This window comes from Chrysemys picta, chromosome 5 (assembly GCF_011386835.1).
Source record: "Chrysemys picta bellii isolate R12L10 chromosome 5, ASM1138683v2, whole genome shotgun sequence".
NCBI classification, from domain to species: domain Eukaryota; kingdom Metazoa; phylum Chordata; order Testudines; family Emydidae; genus Chrysemys; species Chrysemys picta.
The window spans coordinates 41337073-41358641 of record NC_088795.1 but is presented as its reverse complement, the minus strand read 5'-3'; the positions used below and the strand labels follow the sequence as shown (position 1 = coordinate 41358641).

General features: G+C 41.1%; 1 protein-coding gene across 10 annotated transcripts in view; it reads left to right on the top strand.

The window, feature by feature from the left end:
* The window catches only part of PRDM5 (PR/SET domain 5), a 138322-nt gene that overhangs the window by 99642 nt on the left and 17111 nt on the right, over positions 1 to 21569 (top strand). For all 10 annotated transcript variants that reach the window (XM_042842383.2, XM_065596302.1, XM_042842382.2 and 7 more), the window contains one exon: positions 8209 to 8294. In XM_042842383.2, the coding sequence (XP_042698317.1) occupies positions 8209 to 8294 (86 nt within the window). The remainder of the gene's footprint in view (positions 1 to 8208; positions 8295 to 21569) is intronic.

Sequence of the window (21569 nt, the reverse complement as noted above, 5' to 3'; positions counted from 1 at the left end):
GTACATTTAAATGATTGATGTTAAACCAAATGAGCAAAATATTTGGGAAGGGAAAAAGGGTAAAAATACCCCTCTTATTTATTGTCTGCTCTATCCTTTGAGCCTAATTGTCTAGTTTGTAAATAGAACAGTTAGGTACAGTGGTTGGCCAAGCTCACTGCTTGAATACTGACCCATTTGGTATTACCCAGTTTGGCCTTGCTAGTATCCAGTAGTAACAATTTCAAAAGTGCCTTATTTACATAAGCCATACAGGCACATTTGAAAATTTGACCCCATAACTGTAAAATTGGGGAAATGGAAATTGCACCTTATTTGCAATGAGATTTTTATCTCCTCTGAGTCCATATATCATTTTACACTTCATTTAGACATAAATACTTAACTGAGTATTATCTTAAAGTATTTGGAAGTTGAAAAAGTGCTAGAGAAACCAATATTAAGTATTTAATCTTCACAAGATAATCCACCTGTGTGGTGATTTTTGTTCCCACTATTCCTTGTTAAAGTCAATGGGAGCTGTGCCGTTGATTTCAGTAGACAGTGAATCATTTCTTAGTGACTGTTGTGGTTTGTTTTTTCCTCTCTTTCTCTCTCCCTCTGTAGGTACGTATATAAAATAATAATCAAATTAATGCTCTATATTCTTATGAACACAAAACTCCTATTTACTTTAGTGGGGGTTCAAGGTGTGGAACTGTAGCAGTATAAAGTGTATGTGTAAAGAGTGAGGCATTCCAGAACAGATAAAATTCTAAGCATATGCCACAGATTATAATTTTGTTCTATCTTTTAACCTTTTGCCCATCTCAACTTGCTATTGAATGCTGTCATCACCCCACATTATCTCTGACTAAAAGGGGCTCTTGCAACTCCCTTTCTGGACTGCCCTATTGATCACCTGGTAGGGGGTGTTGCATATGTGATCCAGATGTCCCTGTTGCATAACCACTTCTCCCCAGGAGAATTGTCTCCATTCCACCAGAATTGTGTGGTGATGGATTTTTTTTTTTTTTAAACTCTAATCAACTTTAGGCTGCTCTCAAATCAGGTATTTAAACCCAGGGAATTTCAGAGCTGCAGTTCAACAAAGTCCCTTTGAAAATCACCTTTTAAAAATAATACACTTAAAATGCCCCTTCTATAGAGCCTCTAGTAATCTTTATAAAACAAGTTCATTGCATGTATATGAGTTGATCCTACAAGATGCTAAGTGCCTTATGGAAGGTTCTGAGCGTCCTCAACACTCGGCAGGATTGGCTCCTTAAAAATAATTTTCTGTAAGATCATTTAAAAAAATACATTTTATTTTAAATTAAGCACATTGGGCCTGATCCAGTGCTCACTGGAATCAGTGGAAAGGCTGCCTCTGGCTTCAGTTGACCCACTGTGCAAAATCTTCAACTGAACCAGCATTCAGGGCTCATATACTTTTAAACATACTATCTGATACATTGGTGCTCTAACTCTGTCAAATTCTAAATTAACTAATATAAAGAAACTCCAGTAAATCAGACAGGATGATACAAGGCTAGATGAACCACATATAACACTAATAATTGTAACAAGAAATCACCTATCAGTGAGAGAACAAGCTACACATTAACCATTAGAGGTATCTCATGGATGGATATTAATTTTTTTAAGTGAAATTAAACAAAATGAATGCCAGTGCAATGTAATTAGGCTTGGAAGTATTTGTTTTTTATTGGTAAATGTCAGTAACTATTGATTTCACTGTGTGTACACATGTACACACACACAAAATATTTTCATTGATCATGATTGAAATTTACAGATAGGCAAAGTAAGAACAATGCTGCTTGAGAACTAGAGTTTGATTTTTAAGGATATTTACATTTGACCTGTAATGTGGACAAATTGTGCTTTAACAGGTATAAACTTTAGCTTTTTGAATCTCAATGTCTGCTGACATTAAATTGTTGTCTGATCCCCCACCCCTAGTTTCCCACAACTGAAAATTTAAATAGATAAAAATAAAAAGCTTACAACCCAAAATTTTGAACGACTGTGAACATTTTTAAAAAATGAAATAAACATTGAAAAATGCTTAAAAATAAATATTGATATTATCCATTGAAATTATTTAAAATATATTTTGCCAAACCTAAGTGAATGAAGATCCTCCTAAGACTGCTTAATCATAGATACAGTAGTTCTTCAAATAGATGCTACATGTGTGGCTCTTGTCTCTATGCCTGTTTCCCTTTCCATTTTTTGTAAGCTCTTCAGGGTGGGACTCTCTCCTATTATGTGTTTGTAAACTGTCCTGATCTCAATAGAGACCTTTAGACCAGTGGTCCCCAAACTTTTTACCTTGTGTCTCCTCCTTACCCCTGTCCGCACCTCCCCTCCCAGGCCGCGGCTCCAGGAGTGGGTGTGTGGACGGGGTAAGGAGGCTGGGGCCACAGCTGGGAGTGGAAGCAGCTGAGGCTGGCAGCCAGGGCCCCCGGGCGCGGGGCCGGTGGCCGAGAGCGGGGCTCCCAGGCGTGGGGCCAGCGGCTGGGGCCAGGAGCAGAGCTGAGTGGCACTCCCACCCTACCCCCCGGTGGGGGCTGGCCCAGGCAGCACCTGTGAGTCCCCCCCCGAACGTTCCTCCTTGCCCCCTTAAGGCGGGTGAGTCCCACAGATTGGAGACCTCTGCACTAGACATTACTGTAATATATTTTTTTCAGAAATTGCTCATTTGTTTAGTCTTACACAAGTGGTTGTTTAATAATTAGTAACTTTTAACAAAATATTATTCTAATGGTTTTTATATCCAGTTTTTCCCTAGATTTTTGAAAGTGAGAGTCAATTTTGGGAACTCTGGTTTATTACAGTGTCGGCAAAAGAAGTTGGGAGGTATCACTCCTGTGTCACCAGGCTCAAGACATTTGACCATAGCTGCTGAACTCATTGATAGGAAAATAACATTTTTATAGTTCCAGAAGATATGAGAAGTTGGGGCCAGATTCTGATACCCAACTCACGTTGTAGTTCCTTACTCCACAAGTGGTCTGATTAAATCAGAGGAACTGTTCATAGGGTAAGGTTCTACAAGATGTGGCGGAATCTAAAAATTTGTATGTATTCAAAGACCTAGCCAATTCAATTTGAGATCATTCACAATATGTTCCGGACACTAATACAGCTTAAAAACTAAATTTATTTAAAGTAATACATGGAAATTTAATAATGACATCTTACTTTTCATAAAACTGCCATATGGTTTTCTATCGTGTAGTAGTTTTGTTTGATTCCATATTAGGATTACATTTATTTTTATTAAATTGAGTTATTTTTTATTTAAATAAAAACTCGAAATAGTATGTCTAGACCTGGGGTCGGCAACCTTTGGCACGTGGCCCATCAGGATAATCCACTGGCGGGTTGCGAGACATTTTGTTTACGTTGACCCTCCTCAGGCATGGGCCCCCTGCAGCTCCCAGTGGCCGCGGCTGCCGCTTCCCACAGCTCCCATTGGCTGGCAACAGCAAGCCACAGGCACTGGGAGCTGTGGCGGGCCGTGCCTGCAGATGGTCAATGTAAACAAAATGTCTCGTGGTGCCAGCGGATTACCCTGTTGGGCCGTGTGCTGAAGGTTGCCAACCCCTAGTCTAGACTTTGAATTAATTCCAAATCCTAGTGTGGCTTGTCTGAGGCATCTGATGGTTTTGTCAGAGAAAATTAAGTAATTTGTTGAACAATTTGACTTTGAACAATGGAGATGTGACAGTCAGTGAAATGTAACTACAAGGATAGCTGCAGCATTTACTATGTTTATGTCACTCAAGTTTGTTGTGCTCTTCTTAGTCAGACAGCTGCTATTTTTTTATTTAGTTGATTATTATGGGTGTCAGATATCATTTGCATTTATAAAATTATTTTGGGTATGTTGTCTGAGGATGTTAGCAAATGTAGTATGGTCAGATACAGAAATTATGTCTGGTGAACATTGAATGTAGGAAACCTCCAGCAATATTCAGACTGGGGTATACAGATCAGATTGGCTCACATGGGGCTTACTAGCAGGGCCGCAGCTGTCAGCGTAAAAAAAATCAGACCAGCTTTTATGAAGATTATAGGCATAAGGGTGTTGAAAATTTTTTTGTTTATTAAAAATTGGCCTTTGTCATAGATGTTTTTCAAATTACATGTATCCAAAATATTTTATTAGATCAACATTAGGGGATGGGAAGGATTTTTGCCAACATCTCATCCTTCTGTGTTACACATAAAATAATTAAATTAAGATCTTTCATTTTTAAAGAGAGATCAATATTTTAAAACATTTTAATTTGTTGTTTATTTTAAAGAACAATGATGCTACCATAGACAAGACCACAAATTGGTCCATCTCCAACATTCTGACCCTAAAAAAAGTTTTATTTTTTTACCGCCTATCTCAAAACTTAGAGTAGAATGGTTAATGTTGATGCTAACATCCTTTAGTCTAAAGATTCTACTCAGGAGATTTTTCTGTGTGGTGAGATGACTTGCATATTTACACAGTATCTCACTACCAGTCTTATTAGTGGTATATCTAAAAAAGAAACTGAGTGTGCTGTACAAAAACCATGGTACATTATTAATCTTTATTTGTTTTTAAGGTTGGTAACTTTTTTTTTTTTGGTAGGGAGAGGAGAAAAGAGGTGGATATGCAAGATCTGGGAAAACATGAGTTGCTGAAGATTTTCATTTCTTAACATTATTCATCTTATTTTTAATCTCTTCCACAAACACAACAGATCGATTCCCTTCCTGATCACAGAAGGTTTACACCTGTAAATCCCCAAGTATTTATTGTGGCTGACTTGATCTGAAGCTAGGATTGGACTTCCAATGTTTACATTTGACTTTTGCTGGTTTTTGGTTGATCACAGACAAATCCCAAAGCATAGATGGATAATGTCACCTCCCCAGCAGCATTCATTATATAGCACTTGCTCCGCCTGTTTTAATGTCTAATACTTCTTAACCTTCTTAGAGTGAGAGAACCTCTCATTCAAGACTTAAGATATATTCCAGTATGAAATACACCCTCGGGCAAAAGCTTAACAGGAAAACACAGAAGAAATATATAGTTTTTATTATTTTTGAATATGCTTTGGAACAAAGGTGTTTTTCTTCTTTTAGGACAACTTGAAATTTAGCCAGTAGGGCCAAAAATGGGCTTTATTGTGCAATCTGCACACACATTAGAAAGCACCTGTTCACTCAGTCTCATTAAGGAATCCACTATTGGGATTTATTTTGTGAGCAGGTGATCACTGATATAAATAAAGGTAGCACAATCTAATCCAAAGTGACGAAGGGAATTTTTGGCCAGGTATACGGAGGATTGAAGATTGCATACATCCCAACTCTTGAAATCCAAAGCAGGTTTCATTTATTCAAGTGGGGGGGGTGGGGAGGAGGAAGCACGTAATAATTTAAAAAGCTGACATAATACGTTTTCATTCCCCACACACACATACATACGTACATACATATATACACACACACACACACATTTCTAAGTCAGTTACAAAGAGGTTAGGATTTTGGGGTTGTACTAAAGGTTCTGTAATTGCAGGTTCAAATTTGGCTTGAATAGGACCTATCATTGATCCTGCAGAACCCTAGGGATATATGTGGGAGAGGGATACTTGTACATAAACTGGGTAACTACATGCTTACAGTTTAGTCATGCAGCCAGTTTGCCTGCCTAAAAGGGCCAATTGCTCACATAAGAACAAATAAACATAGGTGTGTTCATATTTTGGGCACATATATGAAATGTTTTAGAAAATTTCACTGGTAAAGAAATAACAAAAATAAGAATAAGCATAAAATGATTTAGGATCTTATGAAAGATGTTTTATCAATTATCACTGATGCTATAGTTATGGTTGAGAAGTCACTTGTATAATTCAGTAAAATATGAGGCCATAATGACTTGTCACCCCATCAACCCACAGTATCCATGTCTGTTGAATGGTAAAAAGTAGATAGGAATTCTGAGCTGCATACCAGAGAGTTGTAAGGTACAAATTTACATTATGTGATGGCTGATCATAGGCAGGCTTTATCAGGTACAACATGTTGATATAAAGTCACAGTGTTGCCCTCTACTGGCAACCACTGAAAGCTGTTAAACATCTATTCATCAAGAACCATAAACAACACAATAAATTTGTGAAGAACAGTATTAATAAATTTCAGACCAGCTCTAAGCTATCCCTGTAAGCAAAAGTCTTCCTCTGTATGAAGAATGGGGGGTAGCACTTAGCTGTCAGCACTCATCTGCTTACAGACCTCTGCAGACTTTACCTTCAAAATACAAAAGCTTTAAAACATAAAAATGTCAGCTGGATTAATTAAATGTTTGAGCACCAGCAGCTCCTACAGAGTTCGAAGGCTCATGGCATAAATTAGGGACATCAGGGGTCATGAGAGATAGTGTCATGTTTCAAACAGATGTGAAACTTCTAATTCAGAACACACAGAAGCCTTGTTAAAAAATACTTTGCCAAGTCCATACATTTGTACTTAATAAGATACGGCAGGGTGGAGGTAAGGGGAGCGTTTGCATTTCACAAGTACGCCATTGCCTTATTTCTGTTGTTTTTTCATTTAGGTGGGATCTTGCCCCACAGGCATTAAAGAACGGGCCAGCCTATTAAAGGCCAAGTTGTACAACCCTTACTCGAGAGTTGGCCTCACTCAAATGAATTCAGTCAATGGCTCCAAGAAGGCTATACATGCAGCAGTGAAACCCAGTGGGTCAGCTGTAATGTAACCAAAGTGTGTCACTTTAAAAAACTATTTCTCTAGGCTGGCTCCAATGCACACTTTCGCAATTCCTCAACTTTTTGTTCATATGGAACAAAACATCCAACATCTTTCTGTCAAGCACTCAAGGACGAGCACCTCAAACAGTGAAATAAAGACCTGAAAGGGAGCGGTGGAGGTCTGCTTTGCTGCAAGTCAGAATGAATGTCCCCATAGTCAGCTGTACCTTTCCTTCACTCGCTCTGTGGCCTTGGGCAAATCAGTGCAACTTGTCCTGAGTTTTCCTATCTTTAAAATGGAGATAATCTTACTTACTTACCTTACAGGGTTGATGTGAAGATCAGTTAATGTTTATATAGTGCTTGGAACCTGTCAAAGTTCTGCATGCATGCAAAGACTTTTTTTATGAACAACTGAGTTTTCCTAGATTGGCTGAAAGGGGTTTGTTGTATCTGCACATAAAGGTGTGTTCTTCAGGCAGCAATGTGATTAGCCAGAACAGATTCCATTTAGTTGGAAAATTAGTTAGCGTAGATTAGCTTGTTGAAAAATATGTTTGGTGATGGAAGCAATCTGATTTTGTTGATAAACCTTTTGTGTGCAATTAGCCTAGATGCTGGAGTCTTATTCCAGGATATTGCCTAAAATATTCAAAACGAAAAATTTACATAAGAAATTGTAAAATTTATCATTAGTTTAAATTATGGAATAGCTACAGAAAACCTCTACTGAGTGGATCTGAATGGTCCAGCCTCTGAGTTACATAGTATAAATTCAGAGTGACTTCACTGAAGTCAGCAGAAACTATCCTGATTTACATCAATTTCAGTGTCCAATCCCTGTGAGGTACAGCAGGTTTCTTGTGAGGTGCTGAGTGCTCTCTACTCCCACTGGGGTCATCGGGCACCTCACGGAAGCTGCTGAGCCTCCCATAGGGCAGATCTTGTTGCCCTTCTTTTTGTTAAATGCAACAAATGAACAGAAGTGGGTTTTGTAATTAAATTGGCTTGTGACACTCAAATGGCTCTAATGATGAATAGATGTGAAGTGAGGGAAATGTACTGTACTTTGAGAACAGTTAATGACTAACCTTGTACTAGCCACAATAGAATTCATCCTAGCATAGTTGTCACCAGGACTGCAGCTTTTTTTTTTTTTAAAATCCCTCTCTGCATGTATTCATATTTCATGACAAAATCAAGCAGCTGAAAGTGATACTTTGATCCAGCCTTACATGTTGTCCAAACAGATCTTTTGTTCTTTATATGTAGTTTCCCTAATGCTCAGATCTTTCTCTCTGTTTGAACTGAACATGAACACTAGAACAGAAAAATGTTTGACACAACCATGCTGTGCTGCTTTGATGTACTGAGGCAATGCTTTCTTTCCTCTGTCTGCATTTGTTGACTCTGATGCTTATCTTATTTTCAGGTGAGCGCCCTTACCAGTGTCCTTACTGTGACAAGGCTTTCAGCAAGAATGATGGACTAAAGATGCACATTCGCACCCATACAAGGGTAAGCATGGCCCACTTGCTTTAATTGTTACTTAAGAACCATGATTGTCCATGGACAATGCAGGGAAATAAATTATTGCTGTTTGTATAAAGGGGGGATGTTTCAAAGATATTATTTGTGCTTCAAAACAGAGGAAAAGGGCATAAAAATTAATAATCTTAGAATTCTATTTCTGATTCCTACATTGATCTGCGTGTGACCTTGGACAAGCTGGTTTATTTTTTTGTGCTTCATTTTTCCACATATAAAAAGGAGTAATTATTACTATCTTCCTAACAGAGTTGTCTTGGAACTTGTTCAGTGTTTAAAATCAATTAATAGGTTAGTGTCTCTATAAAAACATCAAAAAGAAGAACAGGAGGACTTGTGGCACCTTAGAGACTAACAAATTTATTAGAGCATAAGCCACAAGTCCTCCTGTTCTTCTTTTTGCGGATACAGACTAACACGGCTGCTACTCTGAAACTATAAAAACATCATTATTATTAAGAGAGAGAGTTAAATGCCCAACCTTTTTGTATTTCTCTCACCTCCAAATCTAGTCTCTGGCAAACTCTGTCTGTCTTAATAACAATAATAGCATGTGCAGCGCTTTTACCCTATTAATTGATTATAAATATCAATTAAGTCTTAAAACAACCTTGTGAAGAAGGTAGAAATAATATCTGTAATGCAGGCTGGAGATGTCTCTGAAGATTATTCTCTGAACTTAGGATCACAGATATCCCCGGAGTCATCTGTTCTGGTTTAAAAGGCTCGTCATGTATATCTATTTACTGAAGACAACCCTTGCCCCCACTTTGTCCCCCTTGTGCGTGTCTAGCAAAAGGGATGGCTTTAAACAGGCAGCTGTGAATTCTGCTTGCATATGAGAATCCCAAGTGATATAAAGTCATCATAACCAGCTTTATGCTATTTACTTCTGGTCTCCCCTACCCCCTTGTAGAAACCATGCTGGGGACAGATTCTAGGCTGGGTGTGCATTTAACACCCTTTGTGGAATAGAAAAGTATTGTAAATTTCACTTTGTGTAGATAGATCTTGATCACCTGCATAATGCAGACAATGAAGTGCTCACAGATGCATATTATTTTTGCAGTCTGAGGAAATTAGTCATTTCAAAGAAGTAAGAAGTTTTTATTTGCCAGAACTGGAATACTTTCAGAATTGCTCTTCTGAGAAGTGTAATTCACTGGGATTTTCCTTCTGTTATTTATGCATTTAGGTATCCATAATAACTCACCTCTGTAAGGAATTTTTATATATATACACATATTGTCTTCTCAGTCTGGCAGCTTGATAGAGCCTTTTACGTAATATGTTGCTTACATGTATTCCCATATGTCTTTCCACATTGCCACTGTTGTATGTAAGCAAAACACCTTTAAAATTTGCCAGCTGGCTTTAAAAGACATGTAAAATATGGGACTGAATGAAAGATGGACTAAGGACTTACGTGAATATGAGGTAGGAGGAAAAAGGAAATGATTCAAGCTCTGCTTCTGCATGACAGAACAGCTCAACTAGACATGCTAACTATTCAGTCTGCAGCAACAAGGAGACATTGGTAATTGGATTTTACTGAGTGGAAATTTGTTTTCTATAAACGTTGTGTATTGCTAAAGAACATGATAAAGTTCTTCTTCAAGTGATGGTCTCTACGTGTATTCTGTTTGAGGTGTGCATGAGCCTGAGATCAGAAGATTTTTTGCTAGCATTAACTGGAATTTTTCAACATACGTGGTCCCTATCTATATTCCACTACCCACCCTCCTTTGTCTCTGCTGTGGAGTCTTATCCTGGCTATTCATGCTAGAAAGGTAAATGGAGAGGTAGTCAGTCCACATTGCCATTTATACCCTCTGGAGGAGGCGAAGGGCACAGGTGCAGACCAACAGACACCGCTAGCAAAAATCTTCTTGTCTCAGGCGCATGGTTTGCATGCTCACCTGGAGTGGAATACAACTAGAGACCCCACATCTCAAAGAACTCCATTTATTGGACAGGTAAGTAACCTTTCTACTTGATGTTAAAAATGACTCAAACAGAATTTATTATTGTAATAATACAAATATTTAATCAAAATAGCCTCAGTTCAGAAACCAAGAAAACAGCATTTCTTCAGCAAATTCAGCTCATGCCATATGTAGTATGATGATTTCAATACATCTGAGATGTCATGACTGCCCAATAGGAGGCTGGAATGTCCTATTTCTCCTCTTTTTTTGACAAGCAAATGAGTGGAAATCCTTGCAGCCGTGTTGTGGGCAGACACAGAATTCTCTTTGAATTCCTGGTTTTAGTGCTGTCAGGTTGTTTATATACCACTTAACCCATAGTTCTGAAGTTTAAAAGTCAAGTTTGTTTATATATGAGTGACATTTTATATAAGCTCACACCAGAGTAGGGATCTTTCATTTCAAAATAGTGGGGCTCAGTACTGGCCTGTTTTGAGTAAACAAGCTTATCGCTATAATTAAGTTGCTTTCATGCTCCCCTCGCCTTCACACCCCAACTCCATATTTGCATCAGGATAGCAGAAAACTTAATTTCTATGAAGGTGTCATTGTTTGAAAGGTAACTAATAGTGTAAAATAAAATACTATCGATTTTCAGACCAGAAGGAATCATTATAATCATCTAGTCTGACAGAAAACAAGTCATAAAATTTCACCCAGTAATTCCTGCATTGAGCCCATAACTTCTGGTTGAGCTAGCGCATATATTTTAGAAAGACATTCAGTCTTCATTTAATGACTTCAAGACTTCATGTGATGGAGAATCCATCAGTGGTTGTTCCAATAGTTAATTATCTTTGCACATATTTAAATACGCAACTTAACCACTTAAATTAGCTTAATTCAGATAACACATTGGAAACTGTGATTTTTCTTAATGAAAGTACACCTCTACCCCAATATAACGCTGTCCTCGGGAGCCAAAAAATCTTACCACGTTATAGGTGAAACCGCATTATATCGAACTTGCTTTGATCCGCCAGTGCACGCAACCCCGTCTTCCACACACACACCCCCGAGTGCTGCTTTGCCGCGTTATATCCGAATTCGTGTTCTATCAGGGCGTGTTATATCGGGGTAGAGGTGTACCTTCCATCCTGAGTGCTTCTGACAATTCTAGAGAAATTTTGATCATTCAGTATTCCCTCCGCCGTCAAACCACTTCTGCATCCCTGAGGTTACACGCTGCAAACCCCAGTTTGATCAGTAAATAGCTAGTGGATTTGATCCAAAGCTCACTGAAGTCAAAACTTGATTAGACCCTATGTGTGCACAGATGCAGGTTGAGGGTTTGGGTTTCCTGAAAAACTGAGCAATCTTCAGTCTCACACGAAATAAAACCCCAAAAGTATTTGACATTTTGACTGATTTCTGCTTAGCTATGATTATCTTTATCCTTTAATGATATCCTTTCAGACTTTAAGTAAAAGCACATTTAAGAGTTTAAATAAAAGTATAAGATACATTAATTTTCCTTTGTTTCTAGGAAACTGAAAAATAAAAAGACAAGATCGTGAACAATTACTCTTTCAAAAGCAATTTATAGCTCTTAAGGAAAAGCAGAAAAAATGTACATTCTCTTAATTTATATAAATGGGCAAAAAATCAAAGTTTACATTTGCATTTCCAGTAATTCTTAAATATTTTAATAAAAATAGAATAAATAAACCAGTAAACATTCTTAAGTGGCAACATTTCTTGGAGTTAAAATTAAATTAAATTAAAAATTAAATTAATGGAGATATCCCATCTCCTAGAACTGGAAGGGACCTTGAAAGGGACCCTAATGGTAGCAGGTGTTGGCAGCCAACCTTTCACTGCCAGAGTTGCTACATTTCCCTGGGCCACTTCCCCACAGCTCTCCTGCTTCTCCCTTCTTCACCCTTACCTTAGGGCTCCCTTATCAATAACTTGAGGGTGTCTTCATTAACCAGTCCTTCAGCCGCACTTCCTCTCCCCTGCCTGACTGGAGTGAGCTCTTTTTATAGTATCAGCAGGGCCTTAATTAGAGTCAGGTGGTCACATTAGCTTAATGGCTTCACCTGACTCTTTGCAGGTTAATTGGAGTCAGATGTTCTCATTAGCCTGGAGCAGCCCCTGCTGTGGTCAGTCAGGGAACAGAAAACTGTTAATCCAGTGGCCAGTATATCTGCCTTCTGCTATTCTGCTGTACCCAACTGGCCTGGGTCTATCACACTAAGCACAGAAGTGTGGAATTAAAAAAAATAATCATTTAGCACTGTTATTCAGAAGCCTTATACATGGTTCTAATGAAAACAATGCCACGGTGTTTTGCCCAAACCTTTAAAATGGAAAACTGTAAAGTCTACTAAATGCAATAACAAGTCATGCACTTCACCAGTGGGACTAGGTGGCAAATCATCCACAGAACAAGAAAGGTTGCAGGAAAAATCATTGCAGAATTTGATTTAGACCTGGCAGCTGCTAAATAGTGCACACTGTGGGTGGCCCTAGGTGTCAGTTCTAATGCTGGAGTAAACAGGAAGGGAAAGACAGAAGAACAGTCAAAACTTCCTCCAACAATGAAAAGAGGAGAAAATACCAGCAAACTTGACATTAAAATTTTATGTAAGTGTGGATTTGTTTGAATAAAAGCTACTATATTTTTTTAAAGGAAAAATAGAAGCACCCAAGGAATTGTGAAAGGAGAATGCATAGAAGTTCTTGATGTAGTGAGCTTACAAATCATATTCTCTTTGAGGAGATATCATGTTCTACCTACCTACCCAGTGAAGTAGGTTTGGGGTCTGTTCCAAAATAATGTACAGTATATACCATGATGCTACTTGCTGCAGGGCCCAAAGCTTAATTGTTGAGAAGAAATAGCTTACTGCATTTTACTCAAATACATTTTTGAATATTATTAAATGTAACCATATATGTGTACTCCAAAGCCATCGTTGTGTTGAATCAGCATTTTCATTTCTTTTTAAAACACTCTTATTATATTAAGTTCCAGATTGTACATGGCAATAATGGAAAACAGAAAGAAGAGAAGGGCACTTCCAAATGCTGTTTCATCACTTGTATTAAATATTATATATATATTTGCCCTTAGAAAACATAACAAGACATATTACTTTTGCCGTTCGTTTTAAATCTAATTACTAGTGGTTTGAATACTGCTGACTATAATGTTAAGAATACAGAGAGAAATTACAGTATAATGTGTGTTATGTTTCAGTCTGTTACTTCCCTAGGTTCCTGAAGTTAGGCATCTAAATCAATGTTGAGGCACACTAAACAAGTGGCTTGGTTTTCAGGGTTCTCCCATTGAATGAATGCAAGAACAGGTGCAAGCACCTCTGCAAATCAAGCCAGTTATTTAGGTGCCTAACTTTATTTACCGAAATTTGACATTTTTGGCCAGTCTAATTATTAGACAATGACCAGGCAGGGGACTGCTGATGCAGAAGTTTGCTAATGAGGCTAACTAGTTTTTCACATTTAGGCCACCACATTTGATACTGCCTTTGGTAGCTTTAGCTTAGAGGCTAAGACCGCGGGCTTGTTTGCAGAAAGTGAGAGAGAGAGAGAGAGAGAGAGAGAGAGAGAGAGAGTGTGTGTGTGTGTGTGTGAGAGAGAGAGAGAGAGAGAGTCAGACAGAACACTCACACTCTCTCTCTCTAACATTTAATTCATTTGGAGTTTTATTACTGACTTCAGTGCAAACAGGCTCAAGCCATGAATGAGCATAGAGGCCAAGTAAGCTCCCCGCTGAGGAATTCCCTCCAAATCAGAGTTGCATTTTATTGGCAGGACAATGTGGGAAGGTCTATCTCCAGTCTCACATTTCGCAGAGAACTCAGGGTGATTCACTTGGCCTGCCAGATGTTTCTTCCTTATCTGTCAGGCAAGGCTGTGCGGGTTCTCACAGACAATATGGCCTCAGTGTTCTATATCAATAAACAAGGGTTAGCTTGCTCCTCGGCTCTGTGTCAGGAGGTGCTACAGGTGTGGGAATTCTAGTCCAACATGCATTTCGTCTCAAGGTATCACACCTTTTGGGGACTGGAATACACCGGCGGATCACCTCAGCAGGTCCTTTTTCTCTCGCCATGTGTGGTCCCTCCACCTGGAAGCAATCAGCGACAGCTTCCAGAGGTGGGGGGACTCCCCAATTGGACCTGTTCGCCATGAGGCATAACAGGAATGGCCTTTCTCCCTCCTGCTCCTCACTACAATTCATCTTAGACTATCTACTCCACCTAACGCATCAAGACCTATCTACTCCACCTAAAGCATCTTTTGTCGATTAAAGGCCACTTCTGCCTTCCATCCTTCAGTGCATAGATCAGTTTTCTCCCATGAGATGGCGATCAGGTTCCTGAAAGGATTGGAGAGGGTCTACCTGCAAGTTTGCTACCCGGTCCCTCACTGGGACTTGAACCTGGTGCTGACGAGACTCACTGGTCTGTCCTTTGAGGTGCTGGCTTCCTGTTCTCTGCTGCTTCTCTTGTGGAAAGTCTCCTTTCTGGTGGCGATCACTTTGACCAGAAGGGTCTCAGAGATTAGGGTATTGCCATCAGAACCTCCTTTTACAATGTTCTACAAGGACTATATACTGCTGTGCCCCCACCCAGCTTTCTTATCAAAGGTGGGGTCACGGTTCCACACTAATCAGAACATCTTTCTACTTGTCTTCTTTCCGAAGCCTCATAAGACCCGACAAGCACTGGCTGCATACCTTGGATGTTAGGCGGGTCCTGGCCTTCTACTTCGAAAGAACTAAATCTTTTCACAAGTCGACACAGCTCTTTATAGCGGTAGCAGATGGAATGAAAGGTCTCCCGGTCTCATCCCAGAGAATCTTGTCTTGGATAACCACCTACATCAGGTTCTGCTCCAAGCAGGTGAAGGTGCCACCCCGACGATCATGAACGCCCATTCCATGAGGGCGTAGGCTTAATCAGTGGCTTTCCTCATGCAGGTTCCAATCCAGGACATTTGCAGAACTGCTACTTGGACTTTGATTCATACCTTCTTCTCCCACTATGCCATTACACAGCAGGCTCGGGACGACGCCAGCTTCGTGTTGCAGACTGCATGTCTGTGAACTCTGAGTCCACCTTCGGGGATACTGCTTGGGAGTCACCTAGCATGGAGTCAACATAAGCAAGCACTTGAAGAAGAAGAAGAAGAAAAAATGACTATCTGCTTTTTGTAACTGTTCTTCAAGATGTCTTGCTCATGCCCTGCACTCCTAACCCTCTGTTGGAGTTGCCAGCAAGAAGGAACTGAGAGGGTGGAGGGCTGTCAGTGCCCCTTTATACTGGTGCATAAATGCAGGGCTCCAGGGAATGCTAGGACCGGCCCTACAGATACCACTAAGAGAAAAATCTCCACTAGCCATGTGCATGAGTGCGCACACACCTAGCTTGGAATGGTCATGAGCAACACGTCTAAAAGAACAACAGTTACGAAAGGTAGGTAACTGTTTTTTCTGTTTATAGTTTCCCATTGGTGAGACATGAGTGAGTTCCCAAACATCTGTCCTCTTGAAGATGATGCTTTTGCAAGTACTGTGGTTGCTGTATGTGAAATCTCTTTGTTTGCATACAGGAGATAGAAGGTATGAATCCCACAGGGCCTACATTTTCACACCCTTTAGTTTCTACAGTTGCCTGATGACTTCTTTTCCAAATAGAGGGAAAATATATTTTGAAGTAGGTGTTGCTCTTCTTTTAAGGATAGATCAACATCTGTTCACATTTTGTCATGATTGTTTAAATAAAGCCTCATTTCACTGAATCCCAGGGACAGAAATTATTTCAGGTTATATAGAACTTCTTTGCAGTGGATTGCCATAAACAGGCAGAGATACACCTCTACCCCGATATAACGCTGTCCTCGGGAGCCAAAAAATCTTATCATGTTATAGGTGAAACCGCGTTATATCGAACTTGCTTTGATCCGCTGGAGTGTGCAGCCCCGCCCCCCGGAGCACTGCTTTACCGCATTATATCCGAGTTCGTGTTATATCGGGTCGCGTTATATTGGGGTAGAGATGTACTGTGAAATACAAGAAGTGAATGTGATAATAAAACCAAGCTATAGTATATACTAAAGCTGGTCAGGATTTTTTTTTTTTTTTTCGAGTGAGAAAAATTTCAATATATTTTTTTTTTTTTCATTTTTATCAAATGTTCTTTGAAAATGTTCAGGTTTTTGTTTAAAACTGAAAATTTTCCATTTAACAAGTATTCGATGGAATATGGCTTTTATAGCAAAACAGACATTTACATAAAACATATCAGTTTTTATTCAATTTTTTTTGGTCACAATTGAAAACCAATCAGCTTTATTACATACACAATACAGTATAAGTAAACTGAAAGATAGATTTCTCCTGCTAAATTTTGACAGCAGCAGATACGGTTATTAATTTAATAGTAGAAAACATGCTATTCATAATCTAATGTTCTCTTGTCTGTGAATCTTACAATAATTTAAATCACAAAACCTTAATATTTCTGTCTGGCCAGTCCAAGCGTTAGGAATTCCTATCAGTGTTTGATCTAAGTGCCTATTTCCTGAATAAACATTACACTGACAATTGTATACTGTTGGGCACTTTAAATAGACCTCTGTCTGTGAAGGAGACACTTGCTCTGATTTCTAAGCAATCTCCAATGGTTGAAAAGACATTTTATTAGTTCTTTCAGATTTTTCATGTTAGTACAAAACTTGACCTCATTAACTCGTACCATCTGTGATCTAGGTGACTTATCTTCTCTTCTCAACAGGGGATGTTATGCTGGTGGAGGGGACCTAACAAAATATTGCCAATGTTTTTGAGACATTAATCAATTTAATGCCTTCTGTAAGACTGAAATTTAACTGTATAAAAATCAGCTAGATAAGCGGCCCTTGTTGCAGCAGACATGATTCTGCCTTTACCCCTCTCTCCCTCAAATCCTTCATTAAGAGGAGAGTCGGTCCTTAAAAAAAATAGACAAATACATTCTGTGTTACCATTTGATTGGTAGTAAAATTATCTTTAGCCCTTTTTTTACTTGTTTAAAACAAAAACCAAAAAAACACCCTGCCACTGGAATCCACAGAGGCTCAAAGGTCTGTTACCACAGCTGCTAAACTAATAGGTTTTCTTGTAAAGAACTGCCCAATAGCCATGCTGCTCTGCATCATCTGGTAATGTCTACAGGGGGTTTCTAGACCAAGCAGAGGGGTTCTCAGAACTCTGTAAGATTGTCATTGCTTATTCATTCGTTGTCTGCTTAACTGTGAAGTAGTTTGCTGTTAGCTGTTTTATTATGAAGATTACACATTATTAAGTACATCTTTGAATACAGATAATATCTAATGCAGACAGCTCAGGCTGTATTACCAACCAGGGAAAAGAAAATGCCTTCGTTTAATAATAAAACATTTACAAAAAATCAGAACATGCTATTTAAAAGCTGCTCTATCACAAAATAGATTTTTTTTAAAAAATATAGTCACTTTCATAAAGTCCAGGCTCATAGTTTTTTCTCTAAATGTGTTTCTTCCATTGTGAGTGAATATGCGTTTTTGCAAAAACACAACTGTACACCACATTTGCACAGGACTTTAGAGATGATTGAGGCTCAGGCTTACACCACCCACATATCATCAAACTACTACAACCCATACTTGATCGGGACCACACTTTGAAGAAAAAAAAAATCCCTGAACCCCCTCTTCTGGCCTTCAAATAACCCCCCAGTCTCTCCAAGCTCATAATCAGAAGCAAGCTCCCACAGTCCAGGACACACCAACTCAAAATGGAACCAGACCCTGCCAGAACAACAGATGTAAACCCGGCAGACATATCTTCACTGCTACAATGATCAACATCCCCCACAAAACACCTTTCAAGATCCATGGATCCTACAACATGTGGTGTACCTCATCACAACATGTGGTATACTTCCATCTGGAGCACTAAATGCCCCAATAGCAAGTAGGTGGATGAAACCAGCCAAACACTATGCTCTCAAATGAACTTACCCAGGAAAATGATAAGACAAAAACACCATGTCACATGTGGGTGAACACTTTTCATAAAGCAATCACTCATCTGACCTAGCAGTCCTCAAAGAAACAACACTTTCAAAAGAGAAGCGTGGGAGCTTAAATTCATAACTCTGGTAGACACTAAAAACCATGTCCTGAATGGATTTATGACTTATTACACCGATCCCCTTCGCCAGTGCTCAGGAAGAAGCCTAAGAAGCGGGACCTAGCACCAAGCAAGACAGACCAAGGGGTATTGGGTAAAGGACCCTGTTTGGGCGGCCCGCCCACACCAGAGCTGCAAGGTGGCACATCCCCGAGGGGACCTCCTACCCCCCCTAAGGGATGCACCACCAACTCCGGGAAGCAGTAGGGGATCCAGACTGATGGCGGAGTCAATGCCTTCCCGGTTCCCAAGGAGCAAAGGACTCTACCACTGCAGCCAGCACTGCATGCTGTGATGGACCCGGCAAAGGCTCCCTATAAGGGCAAGTCAGCGGTGAAAGCCTCCCAGAAGGCGAGTGAACGCCGCCGGTCTACGGAGCTGAGGCAGAGCCATTTATCGCCGTGTCCCCGGTCTCCGCATCAGCCCAGGTCACCAGTTCACCGCCACAGATCGCCAGCAACGTGCTCCCGGTCTTCACCCTCATGCTGGGCCTCACCCAGAGGGAATCGTCGGTCACTGTGTAGTTGGCACTGGTCATCTTCGCGCCGACCGTCTCCACACCAATGATCACTGTCACCTAGATGCTCCCCAACACGGTGCTGCTCCCCCTACTCCTGGCACTGGTCTGACTATTTGAGGCACAGGTCACCCATGGCAACGGTTAGCCGCCAGACTTGGGCATCAACGGCCCCGCCCTGGTCACTGGAGGAGGGTTCCTTCGACACGGAAGGGAGTTCAGCCCTCTCTGAGACCGCACCGTCGCAACTGGGCTCCTGAGGTTGCATCAACCTCGGCGGTGCTGGTTATGCGAATGCCTGTCTCACCAATCGTCAGTCACCACGTCAGGCTCCAAACGGCACTGATGGCACTGGGCTCGGTGCACAAAGCGTTAGCTGATGCTGAGGTGGAGGGACAGGTGCCCACCCTGAGGCCCCCTTCCCCTGCGGGGGATGATGCCCCAGGCCCTCTCCCAGTGGTTCAGTCCTCGTCTCCAGACGAGGCTGTGTCGGGGCCTTCCCGTGCTAGCCCACCAGATGACTTTAAGGAACACCAAGCCCTGCTCCAAAGGGTGGCCACTAACTTAGGCCTAGAGGCAGAAGAGATGGCGGAGCAATCGGACACTTTGTTCAATGTGCTCTCCATATCCACCCCTGCATGTGTCGCATTTCTGGTGCACGAAGGGGTCCTAAAGATTGTCAAAGCCCTCCGGCAAACCCTGTCCTCAATCCCACCCACTTCCAAGAGGGCTGATAAAATATATTTCGTCCCCCCCAGGGGTTTCAAATACTTATACACTGACCCATCCCCCGGGGTCATTGGTTGTGTCGGTGGTCAATGAGAAGGACAAGCAAGGGCATTCTAGTTCCATCCCCAAAAATTAGGAGGCCAAGAGACCAGACCTTTTCGTGAGGAAAATTTATTCCATGTCCAGTCTCCAGTTCTGAGTCGCGAACCACCAGGCTCTTTTGTGGCGATATAATTTTAACCTGTAGGACTCCCTCCGTAAGTTTAAGGACTTCATGCCCCTGCAGGTGGCCCAAGGGTTTGGACCCCTGTTGATGAGGGTACCGTAGCGGCTTTGTACTTGCTCCACATGGCCTGGGATGTCGCCAGTGTGGTTGGCTTGGCTGTGGTCATGAGGCGCAGTGCTTGGCTTCAGATCACAGGCCTATCCCAGGAGATGCAGTCCTCAATACAAGATCTCCCGTTCAACGGAGTTGAGCCGTTTGCAGAACAAATGGACACAAGGCTGCATGGTCTGAAGGACACTCGGGCTACCCTCCATTCCCTAGGGTTAAATACGCATCAGTCAGCAAGGAAACAATTCCGGCTGCCCCCACCACCAAGACCATGGCAGCCTTGGCAGGGATTTACAAGGAGAAGGGACACCAGTTTTAGTCGCCGCTGCCCTTCCTCCTCCCATTCACCTGTGCAGCCTGGCCCAGTGAAACACCACGGGGGCCAGAAGAGGGCATTTTGAGGGCACACTCTAGAGCGCTGTGCCAGTCAACTCCCTGGATCCGCCCCATCTTTTCCTGAAGGGTCTCCAAGATTAGGGCACTTACCGTGTCCACCCAGAGAATCTCATCTTGGATCACCGTCTGCATCCATTTTTGCTATAATCAGGCGAAGGTATCTCCACCAACGATTGTAACTGCCTGCTCAACTAAAACACAAGCCTTATTGGCAGCCTTCCTGGCCCATGTCCCAGTTCTGGATATCTGCAGGGCAGCCACCTGGTTGTCCATTCATACGTTCACATCTCACTATGTGCTTACCCAGTAAGCCCGAGACGATGCTGGCTTCAGTAGAGCAGTATTACAAGCCGCACATCTGTGAACTCAGAGCCCACCTCCAGGGATAATATTTGTGAGACAGCCAGAATGGAATTGACATCAGCAAGCACTCAAAAAAGAAAAAATGGATAGCTATCCTTCATAACTGTTTGTACTTCGACATGTGTTGCTCATGTCCATTCCATTACCCGCCTTCCTGTCCCTCTGTCGGAGTTGCCGGCAAGAAGGAACTGAGAGGGCCATAGGGTCAGTGGCACCTGATATACCAATGCATGAGCCAAGGGGGCGCCATGGCTGACCCTACGGATACTGCTAAGGCAAGAGTCTCCGACAACTGTGCACGTGGGCGTGCGCACACCTAGAATGGAATGGACATGAGCAACACATCTCGAAGAACAACAGTTACGAAAGGTAGGTAACCGTTTTCTCCTTTGCAGAGAAATTAAAGGCTACAATTCTATCCTGATTTACACATGCAACCCCACTGATGTCACTATAAAAGGGGTATATGTGGAAGATAGGGAACTGAGTGGAGAGAGAAGTACAGGGGCTTGTGTAAAGCAGGAGTAAGTCTCCTAAAGTCAGTGGATTTATACTGATTTAAAACTGATCTAACTAAGTAAGAAGATTAGAATTGTGATATCTCTAGTATGTTTCCCGTACTACATATGTGAATTACATATATGCATAAAAGAGTGCAAGGTGGCTCCTCTGCAGTCAGCCAGGTCTTCTCAAGGGGTAATATGAATAAGAGCCTAAGTAAATTAATATAATA